Source organism: Pseudophryne corroboree, chromosome 6 (assembly GCF_028390025.1).
Source record: "Pseudophryne corroboree isolate aPseCor3 chromosome 6, aPseCor3.hap2, whole genome shotgun sequence".
Taxonomy (NCBI): Eukaryota; Metazoa; Chordata; class Amphibia; order Anura; family Myobatrachidae; genus Pseudophryne; species Pseudophryne corroboree.
This window is the reverse complement of record NC_086449.1, coordinates 698,420,485-698,440,940: the sequence shown is the minus strand read 5'-3', so window position 1 is coordinate 698,440,940 and position 20,456 is coordinate 698,420,485. Positions and strand designations below refer to the sequence as shown.

General features: G+C 47.5%; 1 protein-coding gene across 2 annotated transcripts in view; it reads right to left on the bottom strand.

The window, feature by feature from the left end:
* LOC134933262 (proton-coupled amino acid transporter 1-like) overlaps nt 1-20,456 on the bottom strand; it is a 155,015-nt gene that overhangs the window by 9,266 nt on the left and 125,293 nt on the right. For both annotated transcript variants that reach the window (XM_063928330.1, XM_063928329.1), the window contains exons 9-10: nt 5,014-5,180; nt 922-1,091 (exon numbers count right to left, since the gene is read on the bottom strand). In XM_063928330.1, the coding sequence (XP_063784400.1) occupies nt 922-1,091; nt 5,014-5,180 (337 nt within the window). The remainder of the gene's footprint in view (nt 1-921; nt 1,092-5,013; nt 5,181-20,456) is intronic.

Below are 20,456 nucleotides of genomic sequence, written 5' to 3'. Positions count from 1 at the left end.
TTCCCAATCTATGCACATGCAGATCTGTGTCGGCAACAACGGTTATGATCTGATTATGCAGCGAATCAGAGAAGCCGGCAGGAGGCCTCCAGCTGCTTTTACATATATGAGCAATGACGCTGTGCTGACCCATCTCTGCATCTGCCTCTATGACCCAATCCTTCTGCACAATGCATATCTCACCCATACCAAGCTGGCAGACATGGAAGTAGAATAACGGCTAAGAGGCGGAGAAAATTATATTCTTTATTCAATACTAATGTCCTAACCACAGAAAACAAAATCTACCAATTCTTTTACATTTTAAGCAAAAAAGTGGGTTTTTTTAGTTTTTTTCTTTTTAATAGAAATTCTCCTGGCTTCAGCCCTGCTCAGCCTAAGCATTATCCAGGTGCTGTGGTCTGGAGAATACAGGACTGAGGGGACATACAGTAGGTGTCAGAACAGGTTGGGTACAAAATCCCAGCAGTCACTATCCTGACGGGCAGAATGCCGACGGATCCTTGGAAGTATTTTAAACCTACCCATGCCCTCTTACTGATCCTAATTGATCCCCCACCTTCCTTGTAGCCTAACCCTAACTGTCCCTACCCGCAGTCTAACCCCAACCTCTCCACCTCCGTAGTCTAACCCTAACTGTCCTCTCCCGCAGACTAACCCAAATCGCCCCCACCCCCTAACACTAACTTTCCCTATTCCCGCAGCCTAACCCTAACCCTTCCCCTAGTGCCTAACCTGGCCCCCTGTACTTACAGTACTATGGGGATTCTGACCACATCCCATCGTTACACTACACTGTGTATGGACCTCTAGTCTAGGTAAATGACTGGATTGTCGGAGCTGCCTTATTATTCTTAATCAAACATAAAGGAATAAATATTAAATGTAATAATAATACAAAAATGTTATAGACAAACTCACATGTGATACAAACCAGGCCTGTCCTCACAGATAGGTCCACCCATAGAACCCAGCGATCAGACACTCTGGAAGTGGCAGAGGGGACTATAATTTCCGCAGCAACATAAAATTGCAGCGCAAAGGTAATAAATATTCCAAAGGAATACATCAACTTCACAGCTTGGTACAGCCTGCAGGAAACACAAGAGAGACCGTAACATCAGACAGGACTAAAGAGAGGCAACAAATCTTTTATATTATGTATAGGACTAACTGTATTGATAATAATTGTAAGAATTACAGAATGCTACACAGAACTAATAAGAAACTGAATATATGTACAGTATGTGTATATAAATCAGGCAAGATGTAAAACCCAGACTCTGTATAAAACACTTGGGTTATGTATAAGCATGCCTGGACAGTTCTTATGCAAAGCACGATACAGACCAGGCCGTTATGTGAATATAAGAATATCATGACCACCCCACCAACATTCAGCTGGTTGATCGCAGTGGATGCCCAGCAGCAGGAGCCAATAAGAATCAGGCCGATTTGTATTGGCTGCGGCTGGTTCATGTTACACATTGCCAGAGTGTTGGAATAAGGAGGTGGCGTGAGGGCAGGACTGGCTTGAGGGTTCCACCTCATAGAGAGAACAGTGTGGACGTCGCCGGGACCCAGGACCTATTCGGCACGGCTGAAACCGCCGTCCCGCCCACACAGTGTTTTGGAGTCTGCTGCTGGACTGCCAGTGTCACCCAGAGCTAAGCGCGAGGGAGTGGGAGCTCCTCTCTCTCTGACAGGTCAGGTCAGTCTTCTGTGGGAGGCTGGGGCAATGTAATCAGTGATAAATGGTAAGTACACTTTCATTATAAATCAGTGATACATGGTAAGTACACCTTAGTTATAAAGTAGTGCTTAGTGATAAATGGTAGGTACACCTTAAGGGGGGTACACACGGAGAGATCTGTGTTTAAAATCTAAGCAATCTGACTAGACTGCTTAGTTTTTTAAGCACGGATCTGCCGTGTGTATGCCCCCCAGCGATAGCGATGCGCTATCCCTGGTGCTAGATTGAGCCTGCATGCAGGCTCAATCTAGCGGGTCGCTCACTTCACCGTTGTATGAAGTGAGCGGCCCCCCGTCCGTCCCACCCCCCTCGCTCAGCACATCGCGCTGTGCTGAGCGGGGGGAGAGATGTGTGCTGAGCGGTCTGTGTTAAGATCACTCAGCACACATCTCTCCCGTCAGTACCCCCCTTTAGGTATAAATCAGTGATACGTGGTAAGTACACCTTAGTTATAAAGTAGCGCTCAGTGATAAATGGTAAGTACACCTTAGGTATAAAACAGTGATACGTGGTAAGTATACATCTTAGTTATAAAGCAGCGCTCAGTGATAAATTGTAAGTACACTTTCAGTATAAATCAGTTATATGTGGTAAGTACACCTTAGTTATAAATCAGTGATACGTGGTAAGTACACCTTAGTTATAAAGCAGCGCTCAGTGATAAAAGGTAAGTACACCTTAGGTATAAATCAGTTATACGTGGTAAGTACACCTTAGGTATAAATCAGTGATACGTGGTAAGTACACCTTAGTTATAAAGCAGCGCTCAGTGATAAAAGGTAAGTACACCTTAGGTATAAATCAGTTATACGTGGTAAGTACACCTTAGGTATAAATCAGTGATACATGGTAAGTAGACCTTAGTTATAAAGCACCGCTCAGTGATAAATGGTAAGTACACCTTAGGTATAAATCAGTGATACGTGGTAAGTACACCTTAGGTATAAATCAGTGATAAGTGGTAAGTACACCTTAGGTATAAATCAGTGATACGTGGTAAGTACACCTTAGGTATAAATCAGTGATAAGTGGTAAGTACACCTTAGGTATAAATCAGTGATACGTGGTAAGTATACCTTAGTTATAAAGCAGCACTCAGTGATAAATGGGAAGTACACCTTAGGTATAAATCAGTGATAAGTGGTAAGTACACCTTAGGTATAAATCAGTGATAAATGGGAAGTACACCTTAGGTATAAATCAGTGATAAGTGGTAAGTACACCTTAGGTATAAATCAGTGATAAGTGGTAAGTACACCTTAGGTATAAATCAGTGATAAGTGGTAAGTACACCTTAGGTATAAATCAGTGATAAGTGGTAAGTACACCTTAGGTATAAATCAGTGATAAGTGGTAAGTACACCTTAGGTATAAATCAGTGATAAGTGGTAAGTACACCTTAGGTATAAATCAGTGATAAGTGGTAAGTACACCTTAGGTATAAATCAGTGATAAATGGGAAGTACACCTTAGGTATAAATCAGTGATAAGTGATAAGTACACCTTAGGTATAAATCAGTGATACGTGGTAAGTACACTTTAGGTATATATCAGTGATACGTGGTAAGTATACCTTAGTTATAAAGCAGCATTCAGTGATAAATGGGAAGTACACCTTAGGTATAAATCAGTGATACGTGGTAAGTACACCTTAGGTATAAATCAGTGATACGTGGTAAGTACACTTTAGGTATATATCAGTGATACGTGGTAAGTATACCTTAGTTATAAAGCAGCACTCAGTGATAAATGGGAAGTACACCTTAGGTATAAATCAGCACTAATCTTACTAGTAAATCAGTGCATGGTGAAACCTTTGGACTCAAGTTATGCTATGTACACACTATTCAATTTTCGGACCGACCTGACAGATATGTGGTTGTTGGTCAGATAAATGTTTAGTGTGGATGTTGCCCCAGTGCCCGACAGTTGGTCCAAAGCACATAGAACTGGCATCGGATAACGCAGCGACTACAGACCTCGGACGATGTCTAGTGTATACTGTATGGAGACACTGGCCCTCATTCCGAGTTGATCGCTAGCTGCTTCCGGTCGCAGCGCCGCGATTAAGTAAAAAAAAGCGGCACTTCTGCGCTTGCGTATGGGGCGCAGTGCGCACGCGCGACGTACTTTCACAAAAGACTATGTAGTTTCACACAAGGTCTAGCGACGCTTTTCAGTCGCAATGCTGGCCGCAGAGTGATTGACAGGAAGTGGGTGTTTCTGGGTGGTAACTGACCGTTTTCGGGGAGTGTGTGAAAAAACGCAGGCATGTCGCATAATAACGCAGGAATGGCTGGGGAAACGTAGGCGTGGCTGGCCGAACAGAGGGCGTGTTTGTGACGTCAAAACAGGAACTAAACAGTCTGAAGTGATTGCTAGCTAGGAGTAAGTCTCGAGCTACTCTGAAACTGCACAATCTTTTTTTGTAGCAATGCTGCGAATCTTTCGGTCGCACTTCTGCTAAGCTAAGATACACTCCCAGACGGCGGCGGCGGCTTAGCATTTGCACTGCTACTAAAGCAGCTAGCGAGCGATCAACTCGGAATGAGGGCCACTATCGGCAAGATGATTTGGAATCTAAGGGATTGTTTAGCTAAATGATTATTCTGTATTGTGTTCGCTGTACATACTGATAGCTTTGGTCAGTCTGAATCAGTGTACATTGGGAAAAATCTTATAGTGTGTACCTAGCTTTATTCTGTGCAGAGAAATGTATTTGCAGTTACGGTACATGTCTGAACTACTGTTGCTGTTTGCTTATTCAATGGAAAAATAAATATTACCTGTATAGTATATTAGTGCATTGTTACCAGGGGTCAACTCAAAGAAAGTGATAGAATACATACTTATTATGGGTTGGGTGACCGGCGGTCAGCATACTGAAGCTGGAATCCCGGACGCTAGTACGCCGGCAGGGGGGGGGGGGGGGGGGGTGCGCAACGAAGCCCCATGCGGGCTCGGTGGCTCGCTGTGTTTGCCACAGGTTCTATTCCCACTCTATGAGTTTTATAGGCACCCACAAGTGGGAATAGTCCTTGTTCGTCGGCATTTGAAGTGGTCGGGATTCCGGCGTCGGTATCCTGCCCGACGGAATCCTGACAGCCGGTCACATGACTACATCCCCTTAGTATTACCATGAAAGTCTTGCACAAAGAGCACTGTACATAAATACAGTAACTAGGGCGTCACAGGTATCCACAGGATTTATAGTCTGTCTGTACCATACCTAAACCATAATAAATATTACTGGGACTTACCAACAGTTGGGCAGATTCAGCGTTATGCTGCCGTGTATGCTGGAGCCAAAACGCAAGTAACCAAGCGTGCCCATGCTAATGTAGAGAGAGGTGACGATGGCCATACCAACATACAATACTATCGGGAACTGATGTGGTAACTTCATCTTATTCTCCAAGGGTAAGATCTGCCAATAGAAAACAAATCATTTCAGAGGGGTATTCTGCAGACAATACAAAGAACTGGTTCCCATGCGTGTATGAGCCCCTATGCTCAACTGCGACAGAAACAATCCAGCTATTGGTCCCTTCATTAGTGTTCACTCTAGGATTTCATTTTGAAGGGCAATTTTTTTATATGACTCTTTGCATTGCTTAAAATACAATTGGTAGTTGGCGTGCAATGCACAGGTCATGTCAATAGTTTTATACACAGATCTGCCCCTATTGTATTGTATACCCCCACATACATAGAAAATATATTTAACCCATTTCGGTCCAGGTGGACAGTTTTCTACCCAGCACAATATTTTATCATTATAGCGAGAGAAAAAATTCCACCACATTTTTCTTAAATGGGTCAATATTCGCCATCCCGCAAAAAAAATCTCGAAACATGAGTAGAAAACTACCCACCTGGGCCAAAATGGGTTAAGGATGCCCCTCCCCATAAAATACATCATTCACAGTCCACAATTTTTGCATACTTGCAGCATTTAGTCACTGCATTTAGGATAGGGCTCTGCATTTCCCTGACCACATCACATGGCCGCCTCCAGTAGGACAGGGCTCTGCATTTCCCTGACCACATCACACGGCTGCCTCCAGTAGGACAGGGCTCTGCATTTCCCTGACCACATCACACGGCTGCCTCCAGTAGGACAGGGCTCTGCATTTCCCTGACCACATCACACGGCTGACTCCAGTAGTACCCATGCTTCTCTTGCACCCAATTTATAGTATGGTAGACAGTAGTGCCACCAACAGTATGCCACACAGTACGACCCCCAATTCATAGTAAGGCACACAATAGGGACCTCCAATCCCAGTATGCCACACAGTAGGCTCGTCAAAACATTGTTAAAAAGATTTGATGTAGTAAGAATGCACTAATGTGAAATTTGGCTTGGCTCTTAGTGTGGCAAAATCTATACAGAGTAGCCCCGTATATTACAGGAATAAATTAGTGCACAGATAGTGATCAGTGATAAATGCTAAGCTTTGCGGCTCTCCTATCCCCACAGGCACCCCTATCTGCCACTCCCTAGCTTTACTCTGAGCTGCAGGAGTCTTCAGGAGGATCACCAAGGAACTGCAGGAAGTGCAAGTACAGAGAGGAGTTCAGGCATGGCTGTGTAGCACTGTGGAGAGCTAGCAGGAGTACGAGATAAGACTGGCACTCTCCCGTTATGTAATGAGTCAGGCCGTGGCCAGAATGGATTAGTATAGGCCTGCATTAAGATGTTAGTGTGTGTCAGGCTCCGGAGCCTTACCTCCGGTGGGTGCTCCCACGGGTTACCGTCCCGCTGGTTGGCACGGCGGCGGGTCCTCCTGGACAGATGTGCGGCTGCCAAGGGCCGGGGTCCGAGGGTCCGGAGAGCCGGGCGCTGCAGCGGGGATCGCTGCGGTTAAGGTTCTCTGGTAGTGACACAGTATAGTGTGTCAGACACAGAAACTGGCTAAGCTGTGTGCTAACAGCTAAGTATGTCTCCTGTGCTGGGGGCAGCCATGTTGTATTACCAATGAAGTTCCCAATCTGTGTCCAGCCAATCCTGCGTGTTCTCCCCTTACAAAAGGGGGCTGTCCTCAGAGGGAGAGTGACAGTGCTTCAAGTTACACTCTTGTGAAAGGTTCTCCAGCTCTGTGCTCCCAGGTTACTTCTGGTTCCCTGGTCCTGGTTGCTCTCATCCATCGGTTACCTAAACGCTGCTGCAGTCCTGCTGTCTAAGTCCGTTGCCACTCGTGGAAGCGCTCCCGGGGTCACAGGTCATAGAGGAGCTCCAGGTGCTAATGGCGGTTCCCACAGACGTCTTCATTTCTTCAAAGTCCAAGTTCTTCAGCCTCGTCTTTCAATCATAAACCACAGTCTTCAGTTCTTCTTTACCGGAGTTCTTCAGCTTCACTCTTCAAGTCATTTAACCATAGACGCTAATTCTTCCAGTTTCTTCTATTTCTCCAATATTCGTGTACAGCCTGACTATTTATTAAAACTACAGTTATCTTCCTACGAAGTCCTCCTTTTCTTTACGCCCTCCGGCCAACGTTTACACTTAGTTTGGCTTCCACCCCATGATGAGGAATTACATGCAGCCACCTCGTTTACTCTCCTCACAGGTAGCTGTCCCTTCAGCCAAAACTCGGTTGTCGGAACCCCAACTTATGCCGAGCGTGACAGTGTGGCCTTGTCTACCCTCCCATACCTCGGTGGTCTCCCTTATCTGCTCAGGAACCTAAAGAGTCTGCCTGCCTTCTGTTTCCAGCTGTGCGTTGGCTTGCTCTGGGGGAAGTGCATGTGGAGGGTGCAAACCAGCACTCATACTTATCAGCAATTAACAAAAATAAGATTTTACTTACCGGTAAATCTATTTCTCGTAGTCCGTAGTGGATGCTGGGGACTCCGTAAGGACCATGGGGAATAGACGGGCTCCGCAGGAGACAGGGCACTCTAAGAAAGAATTAGGACTACTGGTGTGCACTGGCTCCTCCCTCTATGTCCCTCCTCCAGACCTCAGTTAAGGAAACTGTGCCCGGAAGAGCTGACAGTACAAGGAAAGGATTTTGGAATCCAGGGTAAGACTCATACCAGCCACACCAATCACACCGTATAACTCGTGATAAACTTACCCAGTTAACAGTATGAACAACAACAGAGCATCAGACCAACCTGATGCAACCATAACATAACATAACCCTTATGTAAGCAATAACTATATACAAGCATTGCAGAAGAAGTCCGCACTAGGGACGGGCGCCCAGCATCCACTACGGACTACGAGAAATAGATTTACCGGCAAGTAAAATCTTATTTTCTCTAACGTCCTAGTGGATGCTGGGGACTCCGTAAGGACCATGGGGTTTATACCAAAGCTCCCAAACGGGCGGGAGAGTGCGGATGACTCTGCAGCACCGAATGAGCAAACACAAGGTCCTCCTCAGCCAGGGTATCAAACTTGTAGAATTTTGCAAAAGTGTTTGAACCCGACCAAGTAGCTGCTCGGCAAAGCTGTAATGCAGAGACCCCTCGGGCAGCCGCCCAAGAAGAGCCCACCTTCCTTGTGGAATGGGCTTTTACTGATTTTGGAAGCGGCAATCCAGCCGCAAAATGAGCCTGCTGAATCGTGTTACAGATCCAGCTAGCAATAGTTTGCTTTGAAGCAGGAGCACCCAGCTTGTTGGATGCATACAGGATAAACAACGACTCAGTTTTCCTGACTCCAGCCGTTCTGGCTACATAAACCTTTAAAGCCCTGACTACCTCTAGTAACTTGGCATCCTCACGAGTAGCCGCAAGCACCACAATAGGTTGGTTCAAATGAAAAGATGACCCCACTTTTGGCAGAAATTGCGGACGAGTCCGTAATTCTGCCCTTTCCATATGGAAAACCAGATAGGGGCTTTTATGTGACAAAGCCGCCAATTCTGACACACGCCTAGCCAAAGCTAAGGCCAACAGCATGATCACCTTCCACGTGAGATATTTTAACTCCACGGTTTTAAGTGGATCAAACCAGTGTGATTTCAGGAAACTCAACACCACGTTAAGATCCCAAGGTGCCACTGGTGGCACAAAAGGGGCTGAATATGCAGCACTCCCTTTACAAACGTCTGAACTTCAGGAAGAGAAGCCAGTTCCTTCTGAAAGAAAATGGATAGGGCTGAAATCTGGACCTCAATGGACCCCAATTTTAAGCCCAAAGTCACTCCCGACTGTAGGAAGTGAAGGCAACGGCCCAGCTGGAATTCCTCCATAGGGGCATTCCTGGCCTCACACCAAGCAACATATCTTCGTCATATACGGTGATCATGCTTAGCCGTCACGTCCTTCCTAGCCTTTATTAGCGTAGGAATAACCTCATCCGGAAAGCCTTTTTCTGCTAGGATCCGGCGTTCAACCGCCATGCCGTCAAACGCAGCCGCGGTAAGTCTTGGAACAGACAGGGCCCCTGTTGCAACAGATCCTGTCTGAGAGGCAGAGGCCATGGGTCCTCTGTGAGCATTTCTTGCAATTCCGGATACCAAGTCCTTCTTTTTTTTTTTTTTTTTTAATTCAATAGTTTTTTATTATTATTTGCTTTTTTGATAAACATACAAAACATAACAACAATCAAAAAAAAGACAAACAAGAGCTTGTACTATGAGTTGACATACTTGATGCAGTAATCATTTGAAGATATTAACATATCATCGTATATATGAGGTTGCAGACAGCTACAAAATGCACATCGAACAGCTTATTTGCATAGCATTTGTACATGTAGTGGTGCTATCTAAATTTGTCAGAGATTAATAGTGGGAAGGAGCGTGAGTATATCGGCACAATGGTGACGTTAGCCACCTATCCCATATCTTGTAGTATTTGTCCGGGGCTTTCCTTGAAATATAGACAAACTTTTCATGAGATACTACCGAATTTACTAGCGGTATCCATTTGTTAATGTCAGGACCAGTAGTCGCCATCCATGAGCGTGCTATCAGTACCTTGGCCAGAGCACATAGGTTGAGGATATATCTCCTGGAATGGGCCTCCAATATCTCCTCATCAATGACCCCAAGGATACATACGAGGGGAGTAAGTGCATCTAGGGGGATTCCTGTAGTGTTTATAATCCGTATCACCTCCCGCCAAAAGTCCCGCACCACCGGACAGGCCCACAATAGATGCCAGAAGGTACCATCAAGAGAGGCACATTTCGGGCACCTAGAGTCACTCCGCCCCCCTATATTAACAAGACGTCTGGGAGTGATGTAGACTCTGTGTAAAATAAATAAGTGTATTTGTTGGAAACGAGCTGATGTGGTAGCTGCACGTGCAGCTCCCAAGGCCTCCTCCCATATTTCTAGGGAGAACGGTCCCAAATCCACCTCCCACTTAGCTTTAAGGTGTGAGAGGCTGTCAGAGTGATGGGCACCGAGCAGAGCGGAGTAAAGAGCGGATACGGACCCCGTTCCTATGTTATCAGTCAGGAGTAGGTGGGCCGGAGACTTCCGAAGGAGAGGCGGAGCAGCCCCAAACTGAGACGCGCACGCATGGCGAAGCTGAATGTATCTATAGTAATAGGACGCGGGTATATTGAACTCAGTTTGCATGTGTCCAAAGGAAATGAATGTACTGGAGGAGTATAAGTGATTGATGGATTCAACCCCCCAGCGTCCCCACACCGAACCCATATGTAAAGATGAGAAATGTGTGAGAGCCCGAGTGTGCATCAACGGGGTGTCAGGATCCCATCCCTCCCCCCCCAACATGGAATGTACCCGTCTCCAAACCATGATTGCTTGTTTGATCAGCGGCATCTTTAGGAGTGTAACATTGTCGCTAAGCAAGAGCTGGAGGGGCGATAAATTAATTTTAAGTGCTAGTAGTACATTGGCGATTAATAAGTCCCCAGACGAGTCAGATACCCAGGGAATTAGATGGAACAGCTGAGCTGCTAAGTAATAAAACCTAAGTTTCGAGAGGGCCAGACCACCCAAGTCCCGGGGCCTAGTTAAGGTATCCAATCCAATCCGAGCTCTACGATTGGACCAAACCAGTGAGGACAAGATACCATCCATGATTCCAAATAGTTTCTGGGGGAGGTAGACGGGGGAGTGTTGAAGGACATATAGCATTTTAGGCAGTACAACCATTTTAATTAGATTTATCCTACCCGTGACAGTAAGTGGGAGTTTACTCCACACCCTGACACGAGACCGTAGATAGTCTATCTGTGGTCGTATATTCAAATCTATAAATTGCGAGGAACGGTTAGAAACCCACACCCCCAGATATTTAAAAGAATCCACCCAGCGAAGCGGCAGGCCCCCGGGAGGGCAGACAGAGCAAAGGCCTCTCAACGGAAGGACACAGGACTTGTCCCAATTAATGGACAAGCCGGAGAAACCCCCAAAAGTGACAATCATCTCCAGAATATAAGGCATAGTGGCAGAGTAATCAGGTACAAACAACAAAATATCGTCTGCATAGAGAGCAATCTTGTCCTCCCTGCCACCCAACCGGAGGCCCGCCGCCCGCGGGTTAGATCTAACAATACCGGCCAAAGGCTCTATTGCCAGGGCAAATAAAATTGGGGACAGGGGACAGCCCTGCCTAGTTCCTCTCTGTAGGGAGAAAGTGGAGGATATGTGGCCGTTGACTGATACCCTAGCCCGGGGAGCAGAATAAAGCAACTGGACCCACTTTTTAAAAATAGGTCCAAACCCAAATCTGTCCAGCGTCCCCCACAAGAAGCCCCACTCCACAGAATCAAATGCCTTAGCTGCATCCAAGGATACTATAGCAGAGGAGCAGGACCCCTCGCGAGGGGCCTGGAGGTGAGTGTATAGTCTGCGTATATTAGGTAAAGTGGACCGGCCCGGCATGAACCCTGATTGATCCTCGTGTATTAATTGTAGAATCACCTCACTGAGCCTTGTTGCTAGTATTTTAGCTAAAATCTTAACATCAGTTGTTAACAGAGAGATCGGGCGGTAGGATTCGACCCGTGTTGGGTCCTTATCTGGCTTAAGGAGGACTATAATCAGGGCCTCTGCCATAGAGTCAGGCAGCCCACCCTGCGCAAACAGGGCATTGTACATTGTAAGAAGTTTAGGGCCATAAAAGGGTAAGTGTTTTTTATAAAGTTCCAAGGGGATTCCATCAAGACCCGGGGTCTTCCCTCCAGGAAATGAGTTAATCGCGGATTCCACCTCAGTCAGCGTCAAGGGGGAGTCCAGGAAAGTTACAGCGTCCTGGGTCAGTGTGGGTAGCGGAATATTAGCCAGATACGCCTCTATTTCCATCTCAGAGTGGGTAAGCCTAGAGTTATACAGTCGTCTATAGTAATCTACAAAGTCACCCACAATATCAGGTGTGTGAAAATGCGTAGTATTGTCATTGGTGCAGATTGCAGGCACCGTATTAGAGGCTCTGTCCGCGCTCGCCAGCACCGCCATAAAGCTGCCAGGCCTATCCCCCGTCGCATAATATGTGTGTTGAGCATATAGTAGGCGGTATTTAGCCTTCTCGGCCAAACACTCACGCCAGTCAGCCTGCGCCAGCAGCCACCTCTCCCTCGTAGTGTCCAAACCATCTGCCACAAACTGCAGCTCCAGCCTCCTACATCCCGCCTCAAGGTCACGCTCGGCCCGGGTATAGCCAGACTTCAAAACAGCCACTCTCTTAATCAGGGTGCCACGGACATGCGCCTTAAAGGCATCCCACAGAATTGTGTCAGATACCGAACCTTGATTCTCCCGCAAAAAGGCCTCCCACATCTCCTCCAGCTCCGCCCCGGTGCCCATCTGAGTCAGCCAAAAAGGATTGAACCGCCAAAACCGTGCCCCCCTAACATCTCCCATATCTAGACTAAGGATTACCGGGGAGTGATCTGATATGCCCCTAGTAGCGTACTGAATGTCAACCACCCGCGGCAGCAGGCCTTTAGAGGTGAGGGCCAGATCTATCCTAGAAAAGGATGAGTAGGTAGGAGAAAAGCATGTATACTGTCGTGTACCAGGATGGCGAACCCTCCATGCATCGACCAATCCCAGACTGTCCACCAGTATCGCAAATTCCCTCCCCCGCATCACAGGAGCATTGGAGGACCGACTAGCCCGATCTAAAGCATGGTCGAGGACATTATTAAAGTCCCCGAGGCAAACTATAGCAACATTTGGATACATAGTGATAAATTCAGCTGCCTTTCTAAGAACCTCAGGAGAATAGGGGGGTGGTATATAGACAGCCATGATGAGTACCGACATAGCATAGACTTGACATTTTAAAAAGACATATCTGCCCCACTGGTCCAGTTGGACCCGGTCAAGGACAAACGAGACCGACCTTCGAATCAAAATGGACACTCCCCGGGAATGTGACGTATGGGTGGAGTGGTATGCCCATCCCACCCACGGTTTCTTGAGAGCTAGGATCTTTGCCCCCACTAAGTGGGTCTCCATGAGGCAAATAACATCTGGGGCATACTGTTTAACATGCCGTAGCACTAGTGAACGTTTAACCTTATCGTTCAGCCCCCGGACATTCCAGGATAGAAGTTTAAGTTGATTAGAGGCCATAAGTCAAGACATGATAAGCGATATGGTCGGTCCCGCGTATCCCCGCCAGGCCCTCAACATCCAAACCCACTGTAGCAGTAGTAGTCAATGAACTCATAGTGTCTGCAACACGTACAAGAAAAGAAAAAAAGAAAACAAACATCAAAATACAATCCCCCCCCTTCTGTCCCCCCACCCTGTATACCCTCCCAAACTGAGGCATACCTTCCCCCATTAACCCGTTCCCCTTCAAGAAGGAGAAAAGAAAACTAAAACAAACTAACTTAACATTAAAGGGCAATGAATAAAGTGACCCAAAGACAAAAAGCGTAGGTCCCCCTCCCTTAACTAGGAAAGATGAGGAGATCCCACCCCGAGCCTTAACCAGAAACATCAACGAAAGCAGAAAACAATCATTGGCAGGAGCAATGCAGTATCAACCGAGTAACGTACTGCAGCATGAATATCAGTAGAAAATACCAGCCTAAGCATAACAATATTCATCATACAGGATCAGGAGCAAGCGCCCGTCTGGCCGGGGCCCATCGGTCCAACCACTGGGCAGCGTCCTGAGGTGTAGCAAAAAATTTTGATTCTCCGTCTGCCACCACCCTCAGCCTAGAGGGAAACAGCATCGAATATTGTAGGTTAAGTTCCCTGAGGCGTCGTTTAATCGGAACAAATTGTGCACGATCCTTTTGTACCTCCAGCGCAAAGTCAGGAAACACTGAAATTTTAGAACCATTCCACAACAGGGGCCCCTTGGTGCGTGCCAGAGATAGGACAGCATCTCTATCCCGATAGTGGAGGAATTTCGCTATGAGTGTGCGCGGCGGCGCTCCCGGCGGCAGCGGCCTGAAAGGGATTCTGTGGGCCCTTTCCACCGTGAAGAATGGCGTAAAGGGATCAGCTCCAAAGGAATTTTTCAACCAGGATTCCACGAACTGTTCCGGGGAGCTACCCTCCTCCTTCTCCGGGAGCCCCACAAAACGGATGTTATTCCTTCTCAGTCTGCCTTCCATATCCAGCATCTTGTTTTTAGTATCGGACAGCTGACCATCCATAGCGGTGACACGGGAGCTAAGCGGGGGGAGTTTATCCTCCAGCGTGGATGTTCGTGTCTCGACCTCCCCGACCCGCTCTCTGACCTTTTGTATATCGCGGTGAATTATGGTCAGGTCAGCTTGTACTTGGCCTATCTTGTCGGATAGACGAGATTCACTAGCCGCCAGGGCTTCCAACACTTTCTGCAGCACGTCATCAGAGGCATCGACGGATGATGTCGATTGACTAGGGGACCCCGGTGACGGGGCGTCCTCACTCCCCTCCGATGCCGCCGCGCGCCCCCTAGGAGTATGCGAGTATTGTGCGAGCCGTGACGCAGCTGATTTATGATGATTCCGCACCATTTTGTAGATATCTTAGAGTAGTGCAGAACCAGAGATTCAGAGGATATCAAGCAGCAACCCAGAGGTTATGTGGAGCAGATTAACAGTGAGGTGTGCACACACTGGAATCAACAGGACACAGTCTCAGCACCTCAGGCACCCATATATAGCTGAATAGTGCAGTTCCAGGGATGCATGCAGGGGAGACCCCTGATAAGGAAACCCGACCCTTATATTAACTGGGGCTCCCAGTCCTAGGCCCTCCAGCACCCAGGCCACACAGGAGATGCGAGGGGGGGATGGGAGTACCTCAGGTTGCAGCTGCACTGGAAGGAGCCAGGAGAATGGTGAGCAGTCCAGCACCTTCTTCCCCCAGGAGAGGGGGGGCCGCGGGTGGTATATATCACAGCAGCTGCTTGCAGACGTGGAGGAGAGAAAGCCACAGGTTCCCGCAGGGTCTCTCTGCTGTCCCCCGGTACGAGCGGCTCAGTATGCACACGCGAGGCCGCGCCAGAGAGCCGGGGCCGGAAGTCCCGGCGCCATCTTAGGTGTGAGGAGAGATCAGGGGAGACAAACTTCGGCGCCCCGCTCCTCCGTAGTCCGCGCTCGTCCGGCTGCTCCCGATGGCTCTGCTGCTGCCCGGAGCCTTCCCCTATCAGCCAGGGTATTTTGGGCTCGGGGGGGTCCACTCAGGATATGTATACGGATATTCAGGAGTGGAGAGCGCTCACGCCGAGCTGCTACTCCATGTCCCGCTAGGCCACGCCCTGATACCAAGTCCTTCTTGGCTAAACCGGAACAATGAGTATTGTTCTCACTCCTCTTTTTCTTACGATGCTCAGCACCTTGGGTATGAGAGGAAGAGGAGGAAATACATAAACCGACTGGAACACCCACAGTGTCACTAGTGCGTCCACAGCTATCGCCTGAGGGTCTCTTGACCTGGCGCAATACATTTGTAGCTTTTTGTTGAGGCGGGATGCCATCATGTCCACCTGTGGCAGTTCCCAACGACTTGTAATCTGTGTGAAGACTTCTTGATGAAGTCCCCACTCTCCCGGGTGGAGGTTGTGCCTGCTGAGGAAGTCTGCTTCCCAGTTGTCCACTCCCGGAATGAACACTGCTAACAGTGCTTTTACGTGATTCTCCTCCCCGCGAAGAATTCTGGTGGCTTCCGCCATCGCCACCCTGCTCCTTGTGCCGCCTTGGCGGTTTACATGAGCCACTGCGGTGATGTTGCCTGCCTGAATCAGCACCGGTTGGTAGCGAAGCAGAGGCTCTGCTTGACTTAGGGCGTTGTATATGGCCCTCAGTTCCAGGATATTGATGTGCAGACAAGCCTCCTGACTTGACCACAGACCCTGGAAATTTCTTCCCTGTGTGACTGCCCCCCACCCTCGGAGGCTTGCATCCGTGGTCACCAGGACCCAGTCCTGCATGCCGAACCTGCGACCCTCGATAAGGTGCGCACTCTGCAGCCACCACAGAAGAGACACCCTGACCCTGGGGGATAGGGTGATCAGCCGCTGCATCTGAAGATGCGATCCGGACCACCTGTCCAACAGATCCCACTGACAGGTCCTCGCATGGAACCTGCCGAAGGGAATGGCTTCGTGTGACGCCACCATCTTTCCCAGGACTCGCGTGCATTGATGCACCGACACCTGTTTTGGTTTTAAGAGGCCCCTGACCAGAGTCACGAGCTCCTGAACCTTCTCCGCCGGGAGAAAAACCTTCTTCTGGTCTGTGTCCAGAATCATGCCCAAGAAGGGCAGACGCGTCGTAGGAATCAGCTGCGACTTTGGAATATTCATAACCCAGCCGTGCTGTTGCAACACCTCCCGAGAGTGTGCTACGCTGATCAGCAACTGCTCTCTGGACCTCGCCTTTATGAGGAGATCGTCCAAGTATGGGATAATTGTAACTCCTTGCTTTAGCAGAAGCATCATCATTTCTGCTATTACCTTGGTAAATATTCTCGGTGCCGTGGACAGACCAAACGGCAACGTCTGGAATGGGTAATGACAATCCTGTACCACAAATCTGAGGTACGAAAAAGAGTGGCTGCGCAATGTGTAAGAGCATATATATGCTAATTAGGAGCTGACATGTAAGAATGTATAAATGTTTTATTATATGTATAGCATTGATTAAGCACGTAAAAACAATATTATAGTGCAATATAGTAAAATATAAAACAGAAACACCTTGAACTTAAAATTGTATAATGTCCTCCGGTTTTAATGAGGAAGCAGATCAAATTGAATGTCCATATACGGATCCACAATCAGGTAAGCAGCTGAACAACAGATGTTAATAAACGGAGGCCGTAATAGGAAGTCTGAGTGTGGCAACAAACAAAACTGCTGTATGAATAAATACCTCTCCGTGGGCTGGTCCCGACCGAGCGTCCTCGGTCGTATGTTCCTGCAGTGCCCAACGCTGAATAATGCAGCAGAAGGAGAGAGTGTGTTTATCCCTGAATGGATGGAAGCAGTTAATCAGCAGCGTGCTGACGGAGGTCACCGGCGGCAGTTAGCAAACTAAATACAGGTGCTATTCCAGAGGACTGGAAAAGAGCAAATGTAGTTCCACTGCACAAAAGTGGAAGCAAGGAAGAAGCAAGTAACTACAGACCAGTAAGCCTTACATCAGTAGTAGGGAAAGTAATGGAAAAACTATTAAAAGAAAGAGTAGCGGAATATCTTAAATCAAACAACTTACAGGATCCAAAACAGCATGGATTTACTGGTGGGAGATCATGCCAAACAAATCTTGACTTTTTTGACTCTGTGATGAAAATAATAGATCAAGGGGGAGCTGTAGATGTAGCATATCTAGACTTTAGTAAGGCATTTGACACTGTCCCACATCGCAGACTGCTAAATAAACTTGAAAGCCTGGGGGTGGATTATAAATCAGTTAAATGGATAAGAACCTGGTTGCAGGATAGGAAACAGACAGTCGTAGTTAATGGAGTGCAATCTATGGAGGGAAATGTTACCAGTGGAGTACCCCAGGGATCTGTACTTGGTCCAGTTCTCTTTAATATCTTTGTTGGTGACATTGCAGATGGTATTGAAGGGAAGATATGCCTTTTTGTAGATGATACAAAGATATGCAACAGGGTAGACACACCGGGAGGGGTCAAACAAATTATTAATGACCTAGGTAAGCTTGAGAAATGGTCAAGAACGTGGCAACTACAGTTTAATGCTAAAAAATGCAAAATCATGCACTTTGGTCTCAAAAACCAAAAGGCTAAGTATAGTATCAAGGGTACTATAATGGAAACTACTGAGGAGGAAAGAGATTTAGGAGTAATTATTTCAAGTGACTTGAAGGCAGGAAAGCAATGCAACAAAGCAATGAGAAAGGCAAGTCAGATGCTTGGTTGCATAGGGAGAGGAATCAGTAGCAGGAAAAAAAGAAGTGATAATGCCACTGTATAGGTAATTGGTACGGCCCCATCTGGAATACTGTGTCCAGTTCTGGAGACCCTATCTCCAGAAGGATATTAATACATTAGAGAGTGTACAAAGATGGGCAACTAAAATGGTGCATGGCCTACATCACAAAACTTACCCGGAAAGGCTAAAAGATCTTAACATGTATAGTTTGGAAGAGAGAAGGGAAAGGGGGGACATGATAGAAACTTTCAAATATATCAAGGGTCTTAACAAAGTTCAGGAGGGAAACATTCTTCAAAGGAAAAGAAGTATTAGAACTCGAGGGCATACATTGAGACTGGAGGGGGGGAGGTTCAGGGAAAATTTAAGGAAAAATTACTTCACAGAAAGGGTAGTGGATAAGTGGAATAGCCTCCCATCAGAGGTGGTAGAGGCTAAGACTGTAGGGCAATTTAAACATGCTTGGGACAGGCATCTAAATATCCTTACAAAGAATTAAGGTTAAAAAAGGGTTGAGATTGCCTAAAGGATAAAATAAGGATAAAATAAAAAAGGGGCAGACTAGATGGGCCAAGTGGTTCTTATCTGCCGTCAAATTCTATGTTTCTATGAATAATAACCCTTTCCCTGTTGAAGGAGGGGAACCTTGACCACCACCTGCTGAAGATACAATCTGTGAATTGCAGTTAACACTGTTTCCTCCTCGTGGGGGGAAGCCGGCAGGGCCGTCGGTGAGGGGGCATCTTCTCAAAGTCCAGCTTGCATCCCTGAGACACAATATCTATTGCCCAGTGACCTAACAGGGAGTGAACCCACTTGTGGCTGAACTTACGTAGACGTGCCCCCACCGGGCCTAGCTCCGCCTGTGGAGCCCCAGCGACATGCAGTGGATTTTTGTAGAGGCCGGGGAGGACTTCTGTTCCTGGGACCTAGCTGTGTTGTGCAGCTTCTTCCCTCTGCCCCCGCCTCTGGCAAGAAAGGAAGCACCTCGGACTTTCTTGTTTCTTTGTTCTAAAGGCTGCATTTGATAATGTCGCGCTTTCCTAGGCTGTGCAGGAATAATAAGATTTTACTTACCGATAAATCTATTTCTCGTAGTCCGTAGTGGATGCTGGGGACTCCGTCAGGACCATGGGGATTAGCGGCTCCGCAGGAGACAGGGCACAAAAATAAAGCTTTAGGATCAGGTGGTGTGCACTGGCTCCTCCCCCTATGACCCTCCTCCAAGCCTCAGTTAGGATACTGTGCCCGGACGAGCATACACAATAAGGAAGGATTTTGAATCCCGGGTAAGACTCATACCAGCCACACCAATCACACCGTACAACTTGTGATCTGAACCCAGTTAACAGTATGACAAACGTAGGAGCCCCTGAACAGACGGCTCACAACAATAACAACCCGATTTTTTTGTAACAATAACTATGTACAAGTATTGCAGACAATCCGCACTTGGGATGGGCGCCCAGCATCCACTACGGACTACGAGAAATAGATTTATCGGTAAGTAAAATCTTATTTTCTCTGACGTCCTAGTGGATGCTGGGGACTCCGTCAGGACCATGGGGATTATACCAAAGCTCCCAAACGGGCGGGAGAGTGCGGATGACTCTGCAGCACCGAATGAGAGAACTCCAGGTCCTCTTTAGCCAGGGTATCAAATTTGTAGAATTTTACAAACGTGTTCTCCCCCGACCACGTAGCTGCTCGGCAGAGTTGTAATGCCGAGACCCCTCGGGCAGCCGCCCAGGATGAGCCCACCTTCCTTGTGGAATGGGCCTTGACAGATTTAGGCTGTGGCAGGCCTGCCACAGAATGTGCAAGTTGAATTGTGCTACAAATCCAACGAGCAATCGTCTGCTTAGAAGCAGGAGCACCCAGCTTGTTGGGTGCATACAGTATAAACAGCGAGTCAGATTTTCTGACTCCAGACGTCCTTGAAATATATATTTTCAATGCCCTGACAATGTCCAGCAACTTGGAATCCTCCAAATCGCTAGTAGCCGCAGGCACCACAATAGGCTGGTTCAGGTGAAACGCTGACACCACCTTAGGCAGAAACTGAGGACGCGTCCGCAGTTCTGCCCTGTCCGAATGGAAAATCAGATATGGGCTTTTATACGATAAAGCCGCCAATTTTGACACTCTCCTGGCTGAAGCCAGGGCCAGTAGCATGGTTACTTCCAAAACTACATTAAGGTCCCATGGAGCCACTGGGGGCACAACCGGGGGCTGTATATGTAGTACTCCTTTTACAAAAGTCTGGACTTCAGGAACTGAAGCCAATTCTTTCTGGAAGAAAATCGACAGGGCCGAAATTTGAACCTTAATGGACCCCAATTTGAGGCCCATAGACAATCCTGTTTGCAGGAAATGTAGGAATCGACCCAATTGAAATTCCTCCATGGGG